The sequence below is a fragment of the Xylaria bambusicola genome (assembly GCF_022495145.1).
Source record: "Xylaria bambusicola strain CBS 139988 unplaced genomic scaffold F5B22scaffold_16, whole genome shotgun sequence".
Taxonomy (NCBI): Eukaryota; Fungi; Ascomycota; class Sordariomycetes; order Xylariales; family Xylariaceae; genus Xylaria; species Xylaria bambusicola.
This window is the reverse complement of record NW_025953569.1, coordinates 89318-107430: the sequence shown is the minus strand read 5'-3', so window position 1 is coordinate 107430 and position 18113 is coordinate 89318. Positions and strand designations below refer to the sequence as shown.

The following is an 18113-nucleotide window of genomic DNA, read 5'->3' as shown; positions in this document are numbered from 1 at the left end:
GTTATGCGTTGTGTTGGTTAGCCTTGATATCTACATATATCTATATCTATCTATCTATAGAAGTAACTGTAACTGTCTATTTAGGGTGATAGTATGTGCATTTCTTATATTGAGGATGGTCGAGTGGTGGCTATGTGTATGAGTACTTCCGGTAAACCAATTGCCTAGGTGTGTAAGTGGTTCGGATACTGCCTACCTGCGTGTTTATACTTTATACTTAGTATGGACGTGAGTAGGTAGGTAGGTAGGTAGGTAGGTAGGTAGGGAGGGAGGGAGGTAGTTATATAGGATATATATATCTAACGCTCTCTGATGTTATGATGTAAGTGTACAGCAGTAGCGGTAGTAAATGAACAAATGCATGAGCGGATGAGCGGAAAGCGGGGGGCAGGCGTTTAAGGCAGGAAGCAGTTGAAGTTGTCTCACTGACTTAGTATTAAACTGAGTATTCTACGCCGTGCCGAGTAACAACTAAGTTATTGTGCGTACTTGGAACACCAATTTAAGTAGAGACTTGGTTTATTGAGATTCATTTCATGCATGCATACTACGATGATGTTACTTACTTACTGTGGTATTTTGTTGTTTACCTAGTTAAGGAATTATAGAAGATTAGATATAGGTAAGATGGTAGGTAGGTGGATACAAAGGTAGATACCTAGGTAAGTAGACAGGTAAATAAGTAGACAGGTACACAGACAGACAGATAGGTACGGTGGGCAAAGGAAGGTAAGGAGCCACGATGTTACGGATCTGGGTTGCGCCGGGAGGGCTGACATGCAGAATGCATGATGCATGTACGGAGTAGGTACTGCATGTGTATACTACCTACCTACACTACCGCATACACTCGAAAAACTCGAACAACACTAGTAACGCCATTGCAGGGATGCTCTCGCTAGGTTATCTATATTAGGCAAACAACTTTATTAATAAACGCTATTAAAAGTTACTCCTATTAGATGTTAGTTGGGCTTTATACCCTTTTATAAGTTATAGAAAAGCTAATAAGTGGTAAAATTGTAGAAATAATGCTATTTTTACTGTTTTCGCTATTTCTGCTGTTTTTTTTGTTTTCTTTATTTTTGTTGTATTATAGTTAATTTTTCAATAGCGTTGAGAAAACGTTGTTTTTGCTATATTATAGCCAGTTTTTTAATAATGTTAAAAAAACATTAAAAACGCTATTTTTAATCGCTTTTATAATAATTAGTTTTCGATTAGCCCATTTAGCCTTTAATTTAATTAATATAATCCTATTAATCCTTTTATTTAAATAGCTTAGCTTTAGGTAAAAGGGCTTAATATAGGTTAATTATTACCTATTAAAGCTATTAATATAGTTTTAAAGGTATTATTCCTAATAAAGGAAGGTTAATATATTATTATTTTTAAAAAACTATTAAATTTTATTAAAAATTAATAAAGTTGGTAAGTAAAAATAGTATTATTGTAGCCTTTTAAACAATAATAAGGTTAAAAAAGGCTTTTAAAAACTTATATTTAAAAAAATAGTTTATTACTTTAAGCTAAGTAGTAAATTATTTATTTTAAAGTAATAAAGGTAACGAGAGTTAATTTTAAATAGGAAAAAATAGCACTTTTAATTTTATTAACCAATATTAAAGTTAAAATTATAGGAAGTATTTTATATAGTTAAAAAAGTAAAGAAGTTAATTAATATTTATTAGTTTAAATAGAAGGCTATTATAATTTTTAATAGCTATTACTTAATTTACCTAATAATCTTTACCTTTTTAAATAGGTAATTTTATAGCTTTTTTTAATATTATTAAATTAACTATTAATAAATAATTTATATTTTAATTTAAATATTTATAAAGATAGTTAAATATATAAATAATTTTTTATAATTTATTAAAAGGGTTTTATAAAATAATTAAATTTAAAAAAGTATAATATTAATAAATAATCCTATTAAAGGGCTTTCTTTTAATAAGTTTCTTTATTATTAAATTATTAACCTAAATAAAATTCTAATGCTATTTAAGTTTTTAATAGGTTATATATATAATTATAAAGGTAATATATTTATTAATAAAAAGTTAAATAAAAGTAATTAAGGAAAATAATAAATAATATTAATATTGGTAATTATTATAAATGGGAAATATATTAAAAAGTTAAAATTAATTATTATTTTTTATAATAAAGGCCTTAAAATAAATAAGGAAAAGCTATTATATTATAAGGGTATTAATATATTATTTAATAAAAAGGTATATAATAATAATAATTTATTTAAAAATTAAATTAATAACAATTTAGCTATTTATATTAAAGGGAAGTTTAATTTATTAATTATTAATATAATTACCTTTTATAAAATAAATAAGGTTAAAGTAACCCTTTATAGGGCTAACATTACTATTATAATAATCCTATTAGGTTTTATAGCCTATCTATAGCCTTTAAATATTAGTTTTAATAATTCTTTTAAAATTTAGCTTTAAAAGGAAATAGATCTATATATAAATAAATTAAAAAAAAAAGGGAAGTTATTTAAAAAGTAAACAATTAATAAAAAATAAATAATAATTATTTATATTATTATAAATATATAAAAATAAACCTTTATTCCGTTTAATTATATAATAATAATAGGATTTTTTATAAGTATTAATATTTTAATTTATTTAAATAGCTGTAATAATTTTAAAATTAATATTAAAAGTATTAATTTTAATTAATTAATTTTTAATAATTATTATTAATACCTAAATTAAAAGGTTAAAATAAAGTTTAAAAAGATTAATAAAGCAATTAGCAGTTTAAATTATAAATATATAAATATTAAAGAAGAAAAAATAGCTTAGTTAAAAAATAGCTATAAGTAATTTAAGGTAGTAGAATTAAAGGAAAAATGCTATTTTTAAAGCTTATTTAATAATAAGATAAAGGTAAAGCTAATTAAACGGTTAAAAGATATAGATTATATATAAAATATATTAAAATAATATTTTTAAAAATAAACTTTATTTTTACTTTATTATATAAATATAAAAAAAATTAAAGCTAATTTTATAAAAATAAATATAAAAGCGTTATTTTTAATAGCTATATAATATAAAATAGTAATAAAAGTTATTTAATATTTATATAATATTTATTTTATAATAAATATATTAAAAAATATATTAAATTATATTTTTTTATATAATAGCTATTCGTACTTTAATATTATAATATAAAGGTTATTAATATTAAGCTTTTAAAAAGATTAATTACTATATAGATTTTTACCCTTTAAATTTTTTTTAACTTATTTAAATATATATATTATACTTTATATAAAAATTATTATTAAAATAAAGGTATTATTACTTTTACTTTAATTATTTAATTTAAATATAAAAAATATACGTTAATTAGCCCGCTTTATTTTAAAACGTTAAAAATAACCCTTTTTATAATTATTATAAACCTTTACCTCTTACTTTTTTATTTCTTTATTAACCTTAGCTTTAATCTTTTACTTTAACTATATATTTAAACTTTTTATAAAGTTTATTATTAAAGTAACTTTAAAACTATTTATACTATTATTAATTATAATATTTAAAAGGTTTTATAGCCTATAAAAAGATTAGTAAGGTAAGCTTTAAGCTATAAAGTATAACTTATTTATATAAAATTAAAAATTAGTTAAAGTAAATATTATTAATATAATTTTAAGCTTTAATTATATAATCTACTATTAATTAAAGTTATACCTTATATTAATAATACCTTTATAATTATTATAGCAGTTTATTATTATATATTAAAAATAGCTATTATAATATTAATTATAGTATAACCGGTAAAGGCTGCAATAAGGCCAGCGGAGTTTAAAGATATAGGTTTTGTTAAATATAAAGATTAACCTTAAAGGGTTAAAGGATAAATCAACTGGAGTTACCTAATTAGCCCTAATAATAAGGTAAAATTAGAAATAATTTATAGGTTATCTTTATTAATATTCTAAAGGCAGGCATTTTTAATAATAAATTTAAAGTATTTAAATAGTAGTAAGGGTAAATAAAAGTAGGTAATATAAGTATTATAATAATAGAAGCAAAGTTAATATAAAAAAAACTAGGTTAAATCGAAGTTCTACTTATATTAAGTTAAAAAAAGCAATTATTACACCTAAAAGGGGGTTAAGATAACTTTAGTTCGGTTAGATTCAGATAGGCCTAATATAGCAGTTGCTCCACTTATATATATAGTGGTGCTACTAATGTTGTTCAAGTTTTTTGAGTGTATGCGGTACAGTGAGGAGTGTCGGTGTGGACGGTTGGTCGTACCGGTAGATGTTGGTCGAACGGCTACTTCGTATGTGCCTGTTGCTATTGCGATGTTGTGTAAGTGTACGGCAAGGACGGAATGAACGGAGGAGGGGATTTAGTAGGTAGTTTGTTGGTTACTGCTGGGGCGTAAGTACAGTAGTTAGGCGGGAAGCGAAGGGTGAAATGGATCGATGGGTCATGGAATGGAAGCGAGGTCGGAGAGTTTCACCTACCTATCTGACTTGGCTCATTGATCCATCAACCTCGGCCTTTCCGCTTGACCGTGGTGAGTGATCAAGATGTAAGTAAGTATTTAAGTTGACCTGTCTTGGCTGATATCAACCTATTTGCCTTGCCTAGCCTACTATGGAGATAGCAAATCATCTCGTCGAGTTACCAATTCCATGTAAGTGTAAATAATATTGTATCCCATGTACGGTGGTGGTAATCCATGCTCCCACGCCCAAATACCCAAAGACCAAAACTCGTTCCACTTTGTTATTCCCACCTTGTCATCATCGTACTTTTCCGCCTGATAGCGTGACTCCACCAGTCCCGACGTGGCGGTACGAGCTGTTGCCAGTAGTGCAGAGTAAGTAGGACACTAGTTACAGATAAAGAAAGAGTAGAACTCGAGAGCTCGGACCTATGGGTGCTAGTGTTGTCAGGTTAGGCAAGATGAGTGAGTGAGTTAGGCTTGACAACTCCACACCATACACCATCTATCTAATCTATCTTTAGTTACCTGATTCTGGCTAAATACCTAGATGTGATTCGGGCCCGATAGAGATCATGATGATAAAGTAAAGAGGTGGTATTGGTGTTGGTAGTGGCATTGCAAATGCCTTACTGATGCTTATTACACTTGTAAAAAGGCGGGGTTTACTGTCGGTCGAGTTGTTGCGCTTTACACATCCCTTGCGCTATCCTGCAATATTCTACTGGTTATGATTGTTGGCTGTTTCGGTGCGACTTGACTGTTATGTATGTATGTATGTGTTGTCACGACTTAGGGGCATCCCGGGAATTTGTAATGGTGCATGATGGAAGGAAATCATGCGTCTGTGTGTCTGTCTGTCTGTATGCACAGGAGAGATCGTCAGAGGCTCAACTAAAGAAAAGCAAAGTACACATTACACATAATTGTCTTCCCTAACAGTAACATCATGAATCGATCGATACCTAGATGGTAGGCCATAAAAGAATCGCGTCGCATCTCATCGCATCGCAGCGCATCATTTCGCTGCATCCGCGGACGCTGTGAGATTTTGTCCAGTTGGTTGCATTGCCAAGCTCAATAGAGAGCCTTCTCTCTCGCTCCCCGATGATGCTGGTTTGGGCCCAGGTCGCAATCGCTTTCCGCTCTTTTCTCACTTCAAACATCGTTTGTTTGGCCCAGAATACCTACCTATTTCGCTACTACGGACGGGTTTGTGCCTCGACTTTTAGTTTTGGGTAGGTACTAGGCCGCGTGGGAGACAGAGCCCGGAAAGAAACACGGACGCGACTCGCTTCGCCGTCGCCTCAGCCGGATAGCCTAGCTTCCATTGCTCGCTACGGTAGATCTGTGACTGGTCGTATGTATGTATGTACTTAGCCTCGGGGCCTCACTGACTGAGACGTGAGTGAGTAAGTAGACGCCCTGTTTTCAAGCAAGAGAAACACTAGGACTCCGGCTGTGGCGTTGTCCACAAGACATCAGTCGCCCACTAGGTACACGACACCATGCTCTACAAATGCGCAGCGGAAAACGGAGTCAAGATGTCGAAGGCTATGGTCAAGGATTGCAAGCTTACTCCCTCCTACTTAGAGTAGAAAGCTTTCGTCTGTCATTGGGCGGGAGCATATCCTTATCTCTGGGCGGAAGCAGGGTTATTCCCTTGGCGCGCTTTCGCCTGGCACACCATGGTCGTAGAGCTGAAAAACGCATGGTGCGCTTCTCGTTTCGGAAAACGTTCCTCTTTTCAAAAGGTTCTAGGTAGGTATCTAAGTATCGTACCGGTATACCGGCATCACTCGACAAGGTCAAGGACAAGCGTCGTATAGGCAGTTTGGTAGGGTCTAGGTAGTTCATGAACCCCTCTAGTGGAGGAGATTTCGTCAGAGCTTACCTACTTACTTGAGCAGCCATCAATCTGTGCTCGCTGGTAGAGCGGCGCGGAAGACATACATGCCCGGGCGCAGTGTACCGGGTAGCAATCCGCCAACCCTACGCGGGAGCTTATGCTTGAGCGCCTTCTCTCTTTTTTTTTTATTTGCCTATGGCGTTGCTCATGGAATGTTTAACTGGTTGAACAGCCGACGACCGGCGTTGAAAAGCCAACCAACAACACAACTGCGTCAGCCAATGCACAGACACTTGGCGTTGTCTGTCTCAGCCCGTCCTGGCTTTTCGCCCTGAAGGCTATTCCTAAAAGGTTATTTCAACAAGTAATGCTATATTTACTTGTCCTGGAGCCAAGTGTTTCGCACAGTAGCTAGCTAGCGCCCATAGCCTCGTGCTGCAAGACATGATAACAGCCAGAGCTAGTTATTGCCGAAATCCGAAGATGAGGGGGAACGTCGCGAAATGAAGAGGGAAGTCGATGATGATGATGATGATGAGCGTGAAAGAAAAAAACATAATTTAGGATAGGGCAGGTAACAAGATTAAATATTTGATCGTGCAGTTAACTCATTCATTGTTCGTCGTCCTCATTCGAAGAGGACGGGGACGGGGTCCAACTAATCTTAAATCAAGAAATGTGACCACATAACGCTGTGGCGCAACCGCAACGCTGTGGTGAAACGTACCGTCTCACCGCGATCCGTGGTTTTCTCTCTCTCTAACCGTAGGTAACAAGGCGTTTGTGTTTTTAACCGCCCGTTTAAAACTACCATGACGGAAGAGTGAGTTGTCTACGTCTAGCGGTTATAGTATGCTATTACCTATCATAAATGGCATTGCCGTTATCATATTTATTGGTCGAGGGGGACGGGAAAATAATATTATTCAATACTATGCTGGATGCTAAAGATCGGACTAGAGCTCTAGTACAGCACAGCTAAATGAACAAGATGGGTAGGTACACTAGATAGATATCCGTAGGCCGATCACGAATAAGTAGTCTGGGAACATTGTTATTGCGCAGGCATACATTACACAGGTAGGTAGTACATATGAAGGCTACGGCTGTCAAAGTTGCTTTGTTCTACTGTTATTAGCGATCGAATACTGCTTGCTACCCTATTATATGAACTACCCATTCTCTTGCAGACGCCGCCCAAATGCGCGCGATCAGCCAGCAAAACACTCCAAATACCTACTTACCCATCACACCTCAGCAAGCCCGAAATGTCTTCACCCAAGCCGCGATCGAAAGACGCTACACTAGTCATTGATCTCTATCTCCATCGGGCGAACACAGAGAAAGAAAGAGGGTTCTTATCTATCTAGTGTCGTCGCCCACTAGATGCTAAACCGCTATGGCCAGAAACGGTTTTAGACCCAAATCTCGTGGCAGCCCGCTTTACTTATGATCCTTCCATCCCTGTTGACCACATCGAGAACGCCAAGCGAAACTAATGTAGTGGCCGCGAGACATTCTGATCAAACGAGGCGACGGGCAGTAGGTAGGTATATGTACACAAGTACTGTAATCTCATTGTTAAGTATGTACCCCATGTTGTGTAAACATTTCATTCGCAAATTCATAGGTAGGTATTCTTATGAATGTACTACCGTAGGTAGCTGAATGTTCACTGACTTGTCAAATCGAAGAGTGCTGTTTGGGGCCGCGAAACCTCGTCTTTTCTAACCTAGCGATTATAAGGGTTTACTAATTCAGATGTGTCTAGCTCACGAGTAATTATATCGAGATATCTCCCTTCATCTGCTCTTTATCATTAACTATATGGTGTAGTTACAGTAGCGTGGCGTACCATTTTAGTCCCAAGCTCAGCTGAATTGCTTATCCCCCTTCCCGTCGCATCACAAGGGGGTCTAGGGCCAAGGGTGGTATCGGGCGTGATATTGTACCTGAAGGATTTCATCAAATGCATGGCCTGCATACCATTCAGCGTAGGTACATCTAACAGCTACCTAACACAACATAAGGGATAAAGGATCAATGTACCACCATGATCATTATACACGACTCCATACCAATACAATCCCATCGCCCACAGGCATGAGGTGCGGAGCCCCGTCTTATCCATTGGGGGGACATTGGTATACCTAATGTGTTTTTCCCTGTCTTGCCTTGTCTTGCCCGTAGTGCAGTGAGTTTGTACACTATTTAGACATGCCCGGGCCCCCCCTCGTAAGACTCCCATGATCCTTTCACTCCCTTCCCTTTCATCAACTGCTATTGTATTTTTTCATCTTTCCCCGTTTATCCCTTCATTGGAGATATAACACCCACCCCACACAGTCGCACACCCACGCCTAAGACGTGTGTTGTGCTGTCTTATCCGGTGGTCCCTCCCCTCATCCCGCTTCCTCCGACAACCATTCCATCGGGGAAAAATTGACGACAACTATCCGTCAAGATGTCTGGCAGTGTGGATGTCGTCCCATACAATGGCATCACAGGTGTAGCCGACCCTGGATATTCCACGGGTGAGAGCAACCTGAACGTGTTCTACGAGGTACGACAAACGGACAAAGATCTGATATGGTCGACGCTGACTTGTAAACAACTAGAGTGGTGACTTTGCCTGGATCCTCTCATCATCGGCACTCGTGCTTCTCATGATACCGGGCGTCGGCTTCTTCTACTCGGGACTTGCTCGACGCAAGTCCGCCCTCTCGCTCATCATGCTATCCATGTTGTCGGTCGCAGTGGTGTCTTTCCAGTGGTTCTTCTGGGGCTACAGCTTGGCCTTTTCGCACACCGGCAGCGCGTTCATCGGAGACCTGAGTAACTTTGGATTAATGAAGACGCTCGCTCAGCCTTCCGTAGCAACCCCTAAGCTCCCTGATCTTATGTTCTGCCTGTTCCAGGGCATGTTCGCTGCCATTACGTGAGTAGCTGCACCCTCCCTCGATGGTGGTGTACATCAGGGCGAACTGTAGTGGAGATACTAACAAGAACATTAAGTCCTGCCCTCGCTATTGGTGCGGCTGTTGATCGTGCGCGCATCCTACCTTGCATCGTCTTCATTTTCGTCTGGTCTACGATTGTATACGACCCTATCGCCTCTTGGACCTGGAACCCGAACGGATGGTCGTTCAAGCTCGGCGGTCTCGACTTCGCTGGTGGCACACCAGTGCACATCTCTTCTGGCGCTGCAGCTCTCGCTTTCTCCATCATGCTAGGCAAGCGCACCGGATACGCCAAGTCTGCAGGTCTTCCATACCGACCTCACAATGTAACGCACATCGTGCTCGGCACCGTTTTCCTCTGGGTCGGATGGTTCGGCTTTAACGGTGGCTCTGCCCTCGCGTCCAATCTTCGTGCCATCATGGCCTGCATTGTCACCCACATTGCCGCTTCCGTCGGAGCTATAACCTGGACCCTCCTTGACTACCGTCTCGAGAAGAAGTGGTCCGTCGTCGGTTTTTGCTCAGGCGCCATCTCCGGCCTCGTGGCTATCACACCAGCCTCTGGTTTTGTTGCCCCTTGGGCCGCCGTCATTTTCGGCGTCGTCGGTGGAATCGGCTGCAACATCGCCACGAAAGTCAAGTTCCTCATTGGCGCTGATGATGCCCTTGATATCTTCGCAGTGCACGGTATCGGTGGTATCATTGGAAACCTACTCACTGGGCTTTTTGCCGCGTAAGTATTCCGACTCTCCTACTATAGCAACATGTTAGACTAATGCGCCCCGTTAGTGACTACATAGCAGCGCTCGATGGGTTCTCCGTCATCCCCGGTGGCTGGATCAACCACAACTACATCCAACTCGCTTACCAGCTCGCCGATTCAGTTGCTGGTTTCTCGTACTCGTTCGTCCTGACCTGCGTCATTCTATTCTTGATGAACTTGATTCCTGGCCTGAGCCTCCGCGTCAAGCCTGAGGAGGAGGACATCGGCATCGATGACATTCAGCTCGGCGAGTTCGCGTACGACTACGTCGAGCTGCAGCGACACACCAGTGACATCATGACTTCGCATAGCGAGAACGAGCGTACCGGCTCTTCGAAGGGCAGTGTCCCGGAGAAGACTCCCGAAACCATGGTCTAATTCCACAACCACGGACGAGTAGAAAATGTTTTTTGATGTTGTTCGATCTTCTCGGCGTGAAGATTAGAGGATATACCACTTGTTTTTTTGTTGCGGGCAATGCCCCAAAGTGTCAATATAAATCTCGCATAATACCTGTAGTCAATTATACCAAACCCTGAACAAAGTTGCAGTTAGACAGACACACACAATCATTTGATCACACCATCCATGCTGCTTGCCTCTCGTGAATCATAACGACCTACCTACGACGAGAGTAGCTTAGCTTGTGTCACATCCAAGTTCATCAGCTCGAGCAATGTCCTCACTCTTCAACCGAGTCGCAGTAGCAACCACTCCGTCTCAGACATGATTGCCCTGCCACATGGAAGTGAAACCAGATCTCATGCGCATGCCAGACAGGCGAGCGAGACTGAGGAATTGATTCAATCGTCAAGGCAACCATCATCTGTGCTAATGGCGCAAACCAGAGCAACGCACTTGACACTGGAGACAACAGCGACGGCGCGACGATGGGCGATGATACCCGACAACGACACGAAACAAAATAATTCAGAGAAGATGAGATGTAGTCGGACAGAGGACTAGGCAAGTACCTAAAACGGTTGAGGCTCTTTCCCAAGCGCGTTAAAGTTTAATTAGACCGTGCGTGATGTAATTGTCGCGGCATTTACGTAAAAGTTTGTCTTCTCTTTGCCTCCTTCCTTCCCTTCCTTCCCTTCCCGTCCTGCCCATCCATGCTCCTTTCCACGCCACGCCAAATCCCAAATGCCGCAACGGGTAACGCACGCCATCCCGTGATCGTGTATTTATAATTAGACGATTGTATGCCGGCAGTGTGAAAGTGAGTGGAAACGAGACAGGGTTGGCCGAGTCGAATGGTTCGCTTGGTGGTTTGAGGGTGGGATGGCATGGGATGGTATGGTATTACGTAAATGTAATTTGACTGCTGCGCGGGAATAACCTCAAATGGAAGAAGTGACGCGCTAAGTACGCGATAAAGGGCGCGGCACTCACTCACTCACTTTTACCACCAGCCAGTCGCCGAACGCGCGGATGTCTACGTCCAAAGTCAAGGCATAAGTAAACTTGATTAGATACTACAATATACTACACGACCATTCCCGCTATCCATAACATCATCATACAGCCATCTCCATCCTCACAACTCCCACACCCCCAATTTAAACCTCAGTCTCAATCCCACCATCCTTATCATCATGCCTAAACAGCCCACCAACATTCCCTTTAAGTCTCGTGACCTTGCCCCCGATATGATTGACCTCTCTCGCCGCACGCCACTGCATGATGCCGCGATGCTTGCGATGCAGCTGTTTATAATGGTCCTTGTAATCGCGCATCTGGCCCCTGAGCCCTCTCGTCCCGTCTTCCGAGTCGTTATGTCCCGGCGCGAGGACGCTGGTCGCCGCCTCCGTGACCCCGTCGACTGGGTTCCGGAAGATATTCTTTACCTTTTTGAAATCCGAGAGCGAAAGATTCGTAGATGAAGATGACGCTGACGATCCTTTGCCGTCGTCTTCGTCGTCTGTGGAGGAGGGCGTTGAATCATCGTTGGTGTGCATTCGTAGCTTCTTCCGACGCGTGTCGTCGTTGTTTTCTCCCTCGTTACCTGTCGAATCTGTCTCGGAATCTGTGTCGTCGTCGATGTCCCCTTCTAACCCTTCGTCTGAGATCGTGTCCAGACACTCCATCACGTTCCTCATGTCTTCGTTCTTCGACCGCGCCGCATAACTCTTGTGATACCCCGATAATCCACGCCAGAAACGCACGTTCACCTCGATCTCGCCGAGTAATTCGTCTTTGCTGCCCGATCCGTCGAATTCACAGCATGTCTGCGCCCTGTGAAAGCTTTTTTTGTTGCCTTTCCAAACTTTCAGGCATTTTGTCTCATCCTCCTCGTCTCGAAGCTCATGCAGCCAGAGAACCGCAAAAGCAGATGTCTTGTCAGACCCGAGTGACGACTGGCGAAATTCAACGACCATTGCTGACGAGTATCGCTTTCGGACAGCCAAGAATGCGTCCTGGGGTTCTTTGCCCCCTTTTCCTTTCCATGCTCCATCGCTAGGATACAACTTGATCCGCCCAGTGTTTGTCCTGATTTTGATTCGGTGACTGGTAAGTCCATTGTCGAAATCGCTTTTCGGTCTCACTGGCCCTCGAATTTGTAGAGTACCGTAGTCCCACCCACTTATTTGAGGAGGGAGTTTGACATTCACACTTCGCCAGACCATGCTGATTCGTGCTTTACCGAACCCCACGCCTCCCACGAGTGAATAGTTGCCCATTACCTGACTTCGGTCTTTGAATATTTTTGAAAGTGGGAGATACACCAATCCTATCAGGGCATCATCTTCTCTTTCCCGCGCATCGCGCACACTGACGATGACTTCGGTGGCACGCCAGTCACGAATAAATCTCTCTGTACCGGCATTAAAGAATGGCTTGGAGTTTTTCGGCTTCGTGCGAGTCTTGAAGATCTTTTTGTGGTTTAGAATGATAGTGCAGTAGCTGTTGGGCATATCATCAGCATGTTCGGCCTCATCTTCTTGATCGCCAGCGTCGTTCTTATCTTCCTTTTGAAGTTTTCGAATCTCAAGCCCTGTAATATTGTGTATTTGTACGCTGAGAACGCCCGAGATAAACTCGGTGCTGGGAGGCGCCGACACAATCACTAGAATGTCCTGGTTAGTCCCACATGTTCTTCGTCAAGTAGTGTTCCGATATTAGAATTAAAGAATCAGAATAATATAGTACACCCCGTGAACAGCGTCCCCTGTAACTCTGACTTACTGGAGTTTTCAAGCTCATGATAATCTTGTGTCTTCTGTTGCTTGACTTCTTCATCATCTGGAGGCTTGTTGGCTTCTCTCAGCTTCCTCTCGGCAGTCACGGAGACATGTCTCTTAAGTTCATCCTTCGTCCGTATACTCTCATTAAAAGTTTGCGCCTCGAGCTGCTGTTTCGTGATTCGTGTTTTAGTGAAGTACCCAACCGACCAGACCAGGGAGCCAGGCATATCCTCCTCAACATTCTCGCCACTAAAGCCATCCTCTCGGCTCTGCATCTTATTAAGTGTCTCTGGCTTGTGCATGAGGTCCTTCAAGTCTACTTCCACCCGCCCTAGATCGTCGTCTGCCGTCCATTTATCCGAGTCCCAGAGTTGCAATCGCAGTTTCTCGTCGGCATTGACCTCTTCCGGCGTAACAAGTATGCTGGCATATTCATGCCAACTAGGTTCGTTCTCGCCAATCGCAATACGCGTCGAGGCCACGGCTTTACCGAATTTCCCCCAAGAAACAGTGACGTAGGCATCGCTGCTACCTTGGATAGGACCGATGCCAGCATCACCTTGCTTGAAGCCGCTTGCGCGTTTGATGAAGATCCAAACCACACCAACAGCAGTTGTGTCTTTCTTGAAGTCCTCGCCAACCAGCATATCCTTCAGATTCAAAGTCAGGCTCTTCGGAGCAACATATTCAGCCAGGGCAGCATCAATGGCAGAATTGACGAAAGACGAGATGAGAGGAACATCTGTTAAGCTGAAGCTATGTTTGGATAATGGCATGCACGAGATGCTTGCCTTCGGCTGGCCAAGGAATGTCATGGTGCACAGTTCAATGAAAGGGGGGTCGGGAGTAAGTTGAAGCCGAAGTCGAAGCGTCATAACGATGCCTCGAAGCTCGACCCATACTGGGACGCATATACCACCCGGAAGATAGAATTTGAGGTACAGGTGCGCATTCTTCGCTTTGGTTCGGAAGGACTTGCTAGAACTGCGGCTTCGATAAGCGAGGGCGAGTTCTAGGTTGACGAAGTCCCCTTCTTCCGCCTCCATGCCTTCGCGCAGGGTAGCCTCATCCTGTTCCTGCTGCTGTGAACTCTCATTATTTCTCGAAACTTTTGAATCGTCGTTGCTGTGGTCTTCACTATTTACCTCTTGTGAGTTCCCAGGATCAGTCCGATCACTTTCGGAGGCATCGTTGCCCTTGTGCAATTGCCCGTCCGATCCGACGCTTTGACTTGCTGCACCAGTTGGTAACCACCGCACGCCAAGAATACGTACGCTTTCACTTCCTTGGCCCATATCATCCACGCTCACCATTTTGATAGCTTTCGGGAGAGATGCCTGCATAACATCCTCGATCTGGTCCACGAGAGAGGTGAAAAGGTCTGGGTTGACTAGAGGCCAAATGGAGCCGATGAAGCTGTTGAGCCAATGTGCAGACTCGGGCAATTCTTCGTCGCTCTTAACAATGGCCTGTTCCTGCCTGAGTGAAGCATCCCAAGTTTCATCTTCAAATATCTCGCTAGTCTTTTTATTTACCCATTGACCCATTCCTACAACAGTTGCCGCCCCGAGCCCCAAGAACACAGTAAAACTCAATAACGTTGAAAAGGAAGGGAGCCCGTGACTGTTGGTATCGGAAAGTTCAGGACCTTTATTATGAGCGAAGGGTACAGGTAGGATGAAAAAGAAAGTTACAAGCGCAACGATTATGGATAAGCCAGTATAGACGGCGTTCTTGTAAATGACAGCGAGCTCCTGCTTTGTGCTCTCGAAGTCTGGCGGTGGGAAAACACGGATCATGCCGTTGTGAACTCGTTGAACTGTGTCTTGCTCCGTTCGTAATTTTTCCTCCGACTTGGAAGCACCCGCGGGGCCACTGGCCGTAGTGTGATGTGTTCCGGGTTCAGGCTCGTTTTCGGGTACGGAATCAAGATCTTTTCCGGTCTGGTCGTGAATGACGATGGGCAGATGTGTTACCGGGTCAGTAACCTCTCTGCCTTCGCCCTGCCTCTGCTTCTTCTTCATCGCTTTCCGTTTCTCTCTCGGATCAGATGTCCCTGCAGCAGCCTCAGTCGCTGATTTCTCATCAGCATTGCCCTTGCGCTTTCCATGCTTCCCCGCATCTCTTTCAGCAGTTTGTCGTGAATCTTGGTCTGAAGACGACGGCCCTGTTTTCTGGGTTTGGGCAGTGTCCTCATTAGACGTAGCTTTGAACTCGGACTCGGCGTTGCTGAGGTTAGCGGAAGGATATGGGTCGTGACTGTTCTTTTGATACTCAGCATCCTCGTCTTTGAAGATGGCTTTAGCCGAGCGGAAGGCTCTCTTCGTTTTCGAATCATCCTCTGGGCCTCGTTGGGCTTGTTCTTCTTCCTGGACTTGATCACCTAGCTCTTTCCGGTGCTGCCTGTATCCCTGTACCGTCGGGATAGGGTGTTTTCCGCTGTGAGGTCCTCCGTAGACCCTGCGTGGTGCGGCATCACTTTGATCGAAGGCATCTTGGTCCGACATGTTGGTACCGCATTGGTGATACAAGCGCGGTATCACCCCCAATCGAACTTGTTCGTCCCAGTGGCTACGAGTGGACGAAGGCCAGTGATTGTGATGATGATTAAGGCCAATGATAAGACGAAACACCTATCCTTACTCAGAAATACGGCGTGCTCGAGAGAGCGTTCACCAGACAAACATTAAGTGTTATGTGACATTGCGGAGGATACGTGGGACACTCAGCCCACTATATGAAAGTTTCTGTTGCATCAAGAGCAGGTTTTCACGCAAGTCAAGGACCGACAAGGACCGACAAGGGACACGTACGACAGGTACGGGATAGCCAGTCGAGCCAGTCGAACTTGACGATAGTCGGAGGTCCAGACGGCACAAGCAAGTGCGGAGGTGTCGCACGAGACTGCGATGAGGTCATTCAGAATCATGGGCTACATGGGTTTAGTGGAGGGTCAACGATTAGTGGCCCGATGCCGCAATAAGATCAGTAATTATAACAGTCTTGGTGGATCCCATCCCCTGTGTGCCGTATTTCTGTTGAAACACCCCATGGCCACGTTCTAGGCGGATGCAGGGCGGGCGAGGGCGGGTACTGAGCAGAGCTAGGCGGGCTCGGCGGGAGTCTGGCGGGAGGCTCCAGGGCAGTTCCTGTCAACTCCACCCTCTAATCCACCAACAGTCCACTAACAGTTCACTAACTCAGCGCTACGGGCCCCCAGCTACCGGCTACCGGCAACGTGTCGACAGCTTCTATGGCAGCTCTCCAGTAAAGTCCCGGGCGAGCTGAGCTGGCATAGCTCATAGCTCGGAGCTCGGCACATTACATCATCGCCGATGGATTCATGACCAGACTCATCCAACACAGATCCAACAGTAGGTCTGATCAAGTAAGTATATTCGCATTCATATGGTACTACTACTACTTGCATTAAGCTATTTGTTGAAACACCTTGTATCGATATCTTGGCTTCAAGTCAAGTTCACCTTAGGTCAAAGAGTTCGCATTGCAATATATGTCGGTGTTATGTAAACCCGCGGGACTCAACACATAAGTACATCCAGCTATATTTATTCTCAACCCACCCTCGGCCGGAGTAAATAACACCAAATAAACACATCCGGATCCGTCCCTCTCTCCTTCGGCGTGGCTATCTTCCCAATGACCCGGACCTCGAACGGCAGATCCTCTACCGCAAACCTCACAGCGGAATAACTCAGCGAGATCCACACGGCGCCATCTCGATCCCTCAGACCCGCCCGCACCCACCGCGCCATGGCCAAGACAGCTTCGTCGCAGGCACAAGCTACGGCGTCGGCCGTGCTTTTGTCTAGCACGATATCGAATCCCTCGCCCTCATATTCGTTTAATCCATCGTGTATAGGTAAGTCTTGCGTCGTGAGTAAGCGAAACGGGGCGGTGACATCGGCAACGACGTATTTCATGATTACATCCCCGAAGGCCCATTCTTCCATCTCCCGGCCGCGGTCGAGCGCCAACGGCTCGTAATCTACGTTCGTCACGTCGGTGTACCCTTTTTCGCGCAGCCGGATGTGCAGGTCACTTGTTCCCGAGCCGAGGTGCAGAATCCGCCTCCTTTTCGATAAAGAATGTTCAGGGGAATGGGAAGAGGAAGAGGAAGGGGGATTTAGATATGGATCTGATACGAGCGGGTTTAGATACGGCTCTATGAACGGGATGAACGCCGTCGACGGCACGAGCCATTCGAATGCTGTTTCCGATGTGAACCGCGAATGCCAGTAGCTTTGCTTTTCGAAGTCTGCGGCCATTTTGGAGGTCTAGGACAGGTGAAATAAGGGTAAACTCAAGGATGACTGGAGGGTACGTCTTATGAGATGATGTTGTCAGTGCCTTGGTAAGTTAAAGGCAATGAGCAGGTCTTAGTGTCAAAGTGCGATGCTTCAATATGTGGTAAGGTTGGCGATACCCGGCGGCCGGAGCTATAAGGCTAGAACCTCGCTCAATGGGGTGGAAGAGTATACTCAATAGCTGAATGGATGACGAAAATGGTATAAAGATTCTTTCAATTGAGAAAAACTACCTAGACTCTTGCGAGATGGGTACGGTGGGGGCGGCTTTTCCAAAAATTTACATAGCTTGTTTGTTCGACTAAGTAGGTAGATAGCATTGCGCAAAAGAGCTCAAGACCAAGACAAGATATTTCTATCCAGATTATAGGCTTCCAGCCTTAGATCTAAGGGGTTAAGAGAACGATCTTGATGGTGTGTAGCGTTTTTTAAGATGACGCTGGCTGAATCCGGGTATTCAAGATGGTGTGTGACACCGACACATTCCATATAATATTTCTATTTCCACGGGCATGA

At 43.2% G+C, this 18113-nt stretch overlaps 4 protein-coding genes across 4 annotated transcripts; 2 read left to right on the top strand and 2 right to left on the bottom strand.

The window, feature by feature from the left end:
* Positions 1-6143: 6143 nt before the first annotated feature.
* F5B22DRAFT_602999 (uncharacterized protein) lies at positions 6144-6897 on the top strand. The gene has a single exon (XM_047974710.1). The coding sequence runs from the start codon at positions 6463-6465 to the stop codon at positions 6691-6693; it is 231 nt and encodes a 76-aa protein (XP_047831552.1). The 5' UTR covers positions 6144-6462; the 3' UTR covers positions 6694-6897.
* A 1925-nt stretch (positions 6898-8822) lies between these two features.
* F5B22DRAFT_654653 (ammonium transporter) lies at positions 8823-11088 on the top strand (the record flags this gene model as incomplete). The annotated part of the gene is made up of 4 exons (XM_047979821.1): positions 8823-8921; positions 8977-9296; positions 9374-10051; positions 10108-11088. The coding sequence occupies 4 exons, from the start codon at positions 8823-8825 to the stop codon at positions 10457-10459; spliced, it is 1449 nt and encodes a 482-aa protein (XP_047831551.1). The 3' UTR covers positions 10460-11088.
* A 428-nt stretch (positions 11089-11516) lies between these two features.
* F5B22DRAFT_602992 (uncharacterized protein) lies at positions 11517-16250 on the bottom strand. Its single transcript, XM_047974709.1, has 2 exons — positions 13271-16250; positions 11517-13151 (listed from the first exon to the last, which is right to left on the bottom strand). Exons 1-2 carry the CDS (start codon positions 15774-15776, stop codon positions 11644-11646), a joined length of 4014 nt encoding a protein of 1337 aa, XP_047831550.1. The 5' UTR covers positions 15777-16250; the 3' UTR covers positions 11517-11643.
* A 339-nt stretch (positions 16251-16589) lies between these two features.
* Positions 16590-18103, bottom strand: F5B22DRAFT_602990 (S-adenosyl-L-methionine-dependent methyltransferase). The gene has a single exon (XM_047974708.1). The coding sequence runs from the start codon at positions 17556-17558 to the stop codon at positions 16845-16847; it is 714 nt and encodes a 237-aa protein (XP_047831549.1). The 5' UTR covers positions 17559-18103; the 3' UTR covers positions 16590-16844.
* Positions 18104-18113: the final 10 nt, after the last annotated feature.

Coding starts and splice junctions, on each gene's coding strand:
- F5B22DRAFT_602999 (XM_047974710.1), top strand. CDS start 6,463: ATGCCCGGGCGCAGTGTACCGGGTAGCAATCCGCCAACCCTACGCGGG.
- F5B22DRAFT_602992 (XM_047974709.1), bottom strand. CDS start 15,776: ATGTCGGACCAAGATGCCTTCGATCAAAGTGATGCCGCACCACGCAGG. Junction 13,152..13,270: donor TCATGAGCTTGAAAACTCCA/GTAAGTCAGAGT, acceptor AGGACATTCTAG/TGATTGTGTCGGCGCCTCCC.
- F5B22DRAFT_602990 (XM_047974708.1), bottom strand. CDS start 17,558: ATGGCCGCAGACTTCGAAAAGCAAAGCTACTGGCATTCGCGGTTCACA.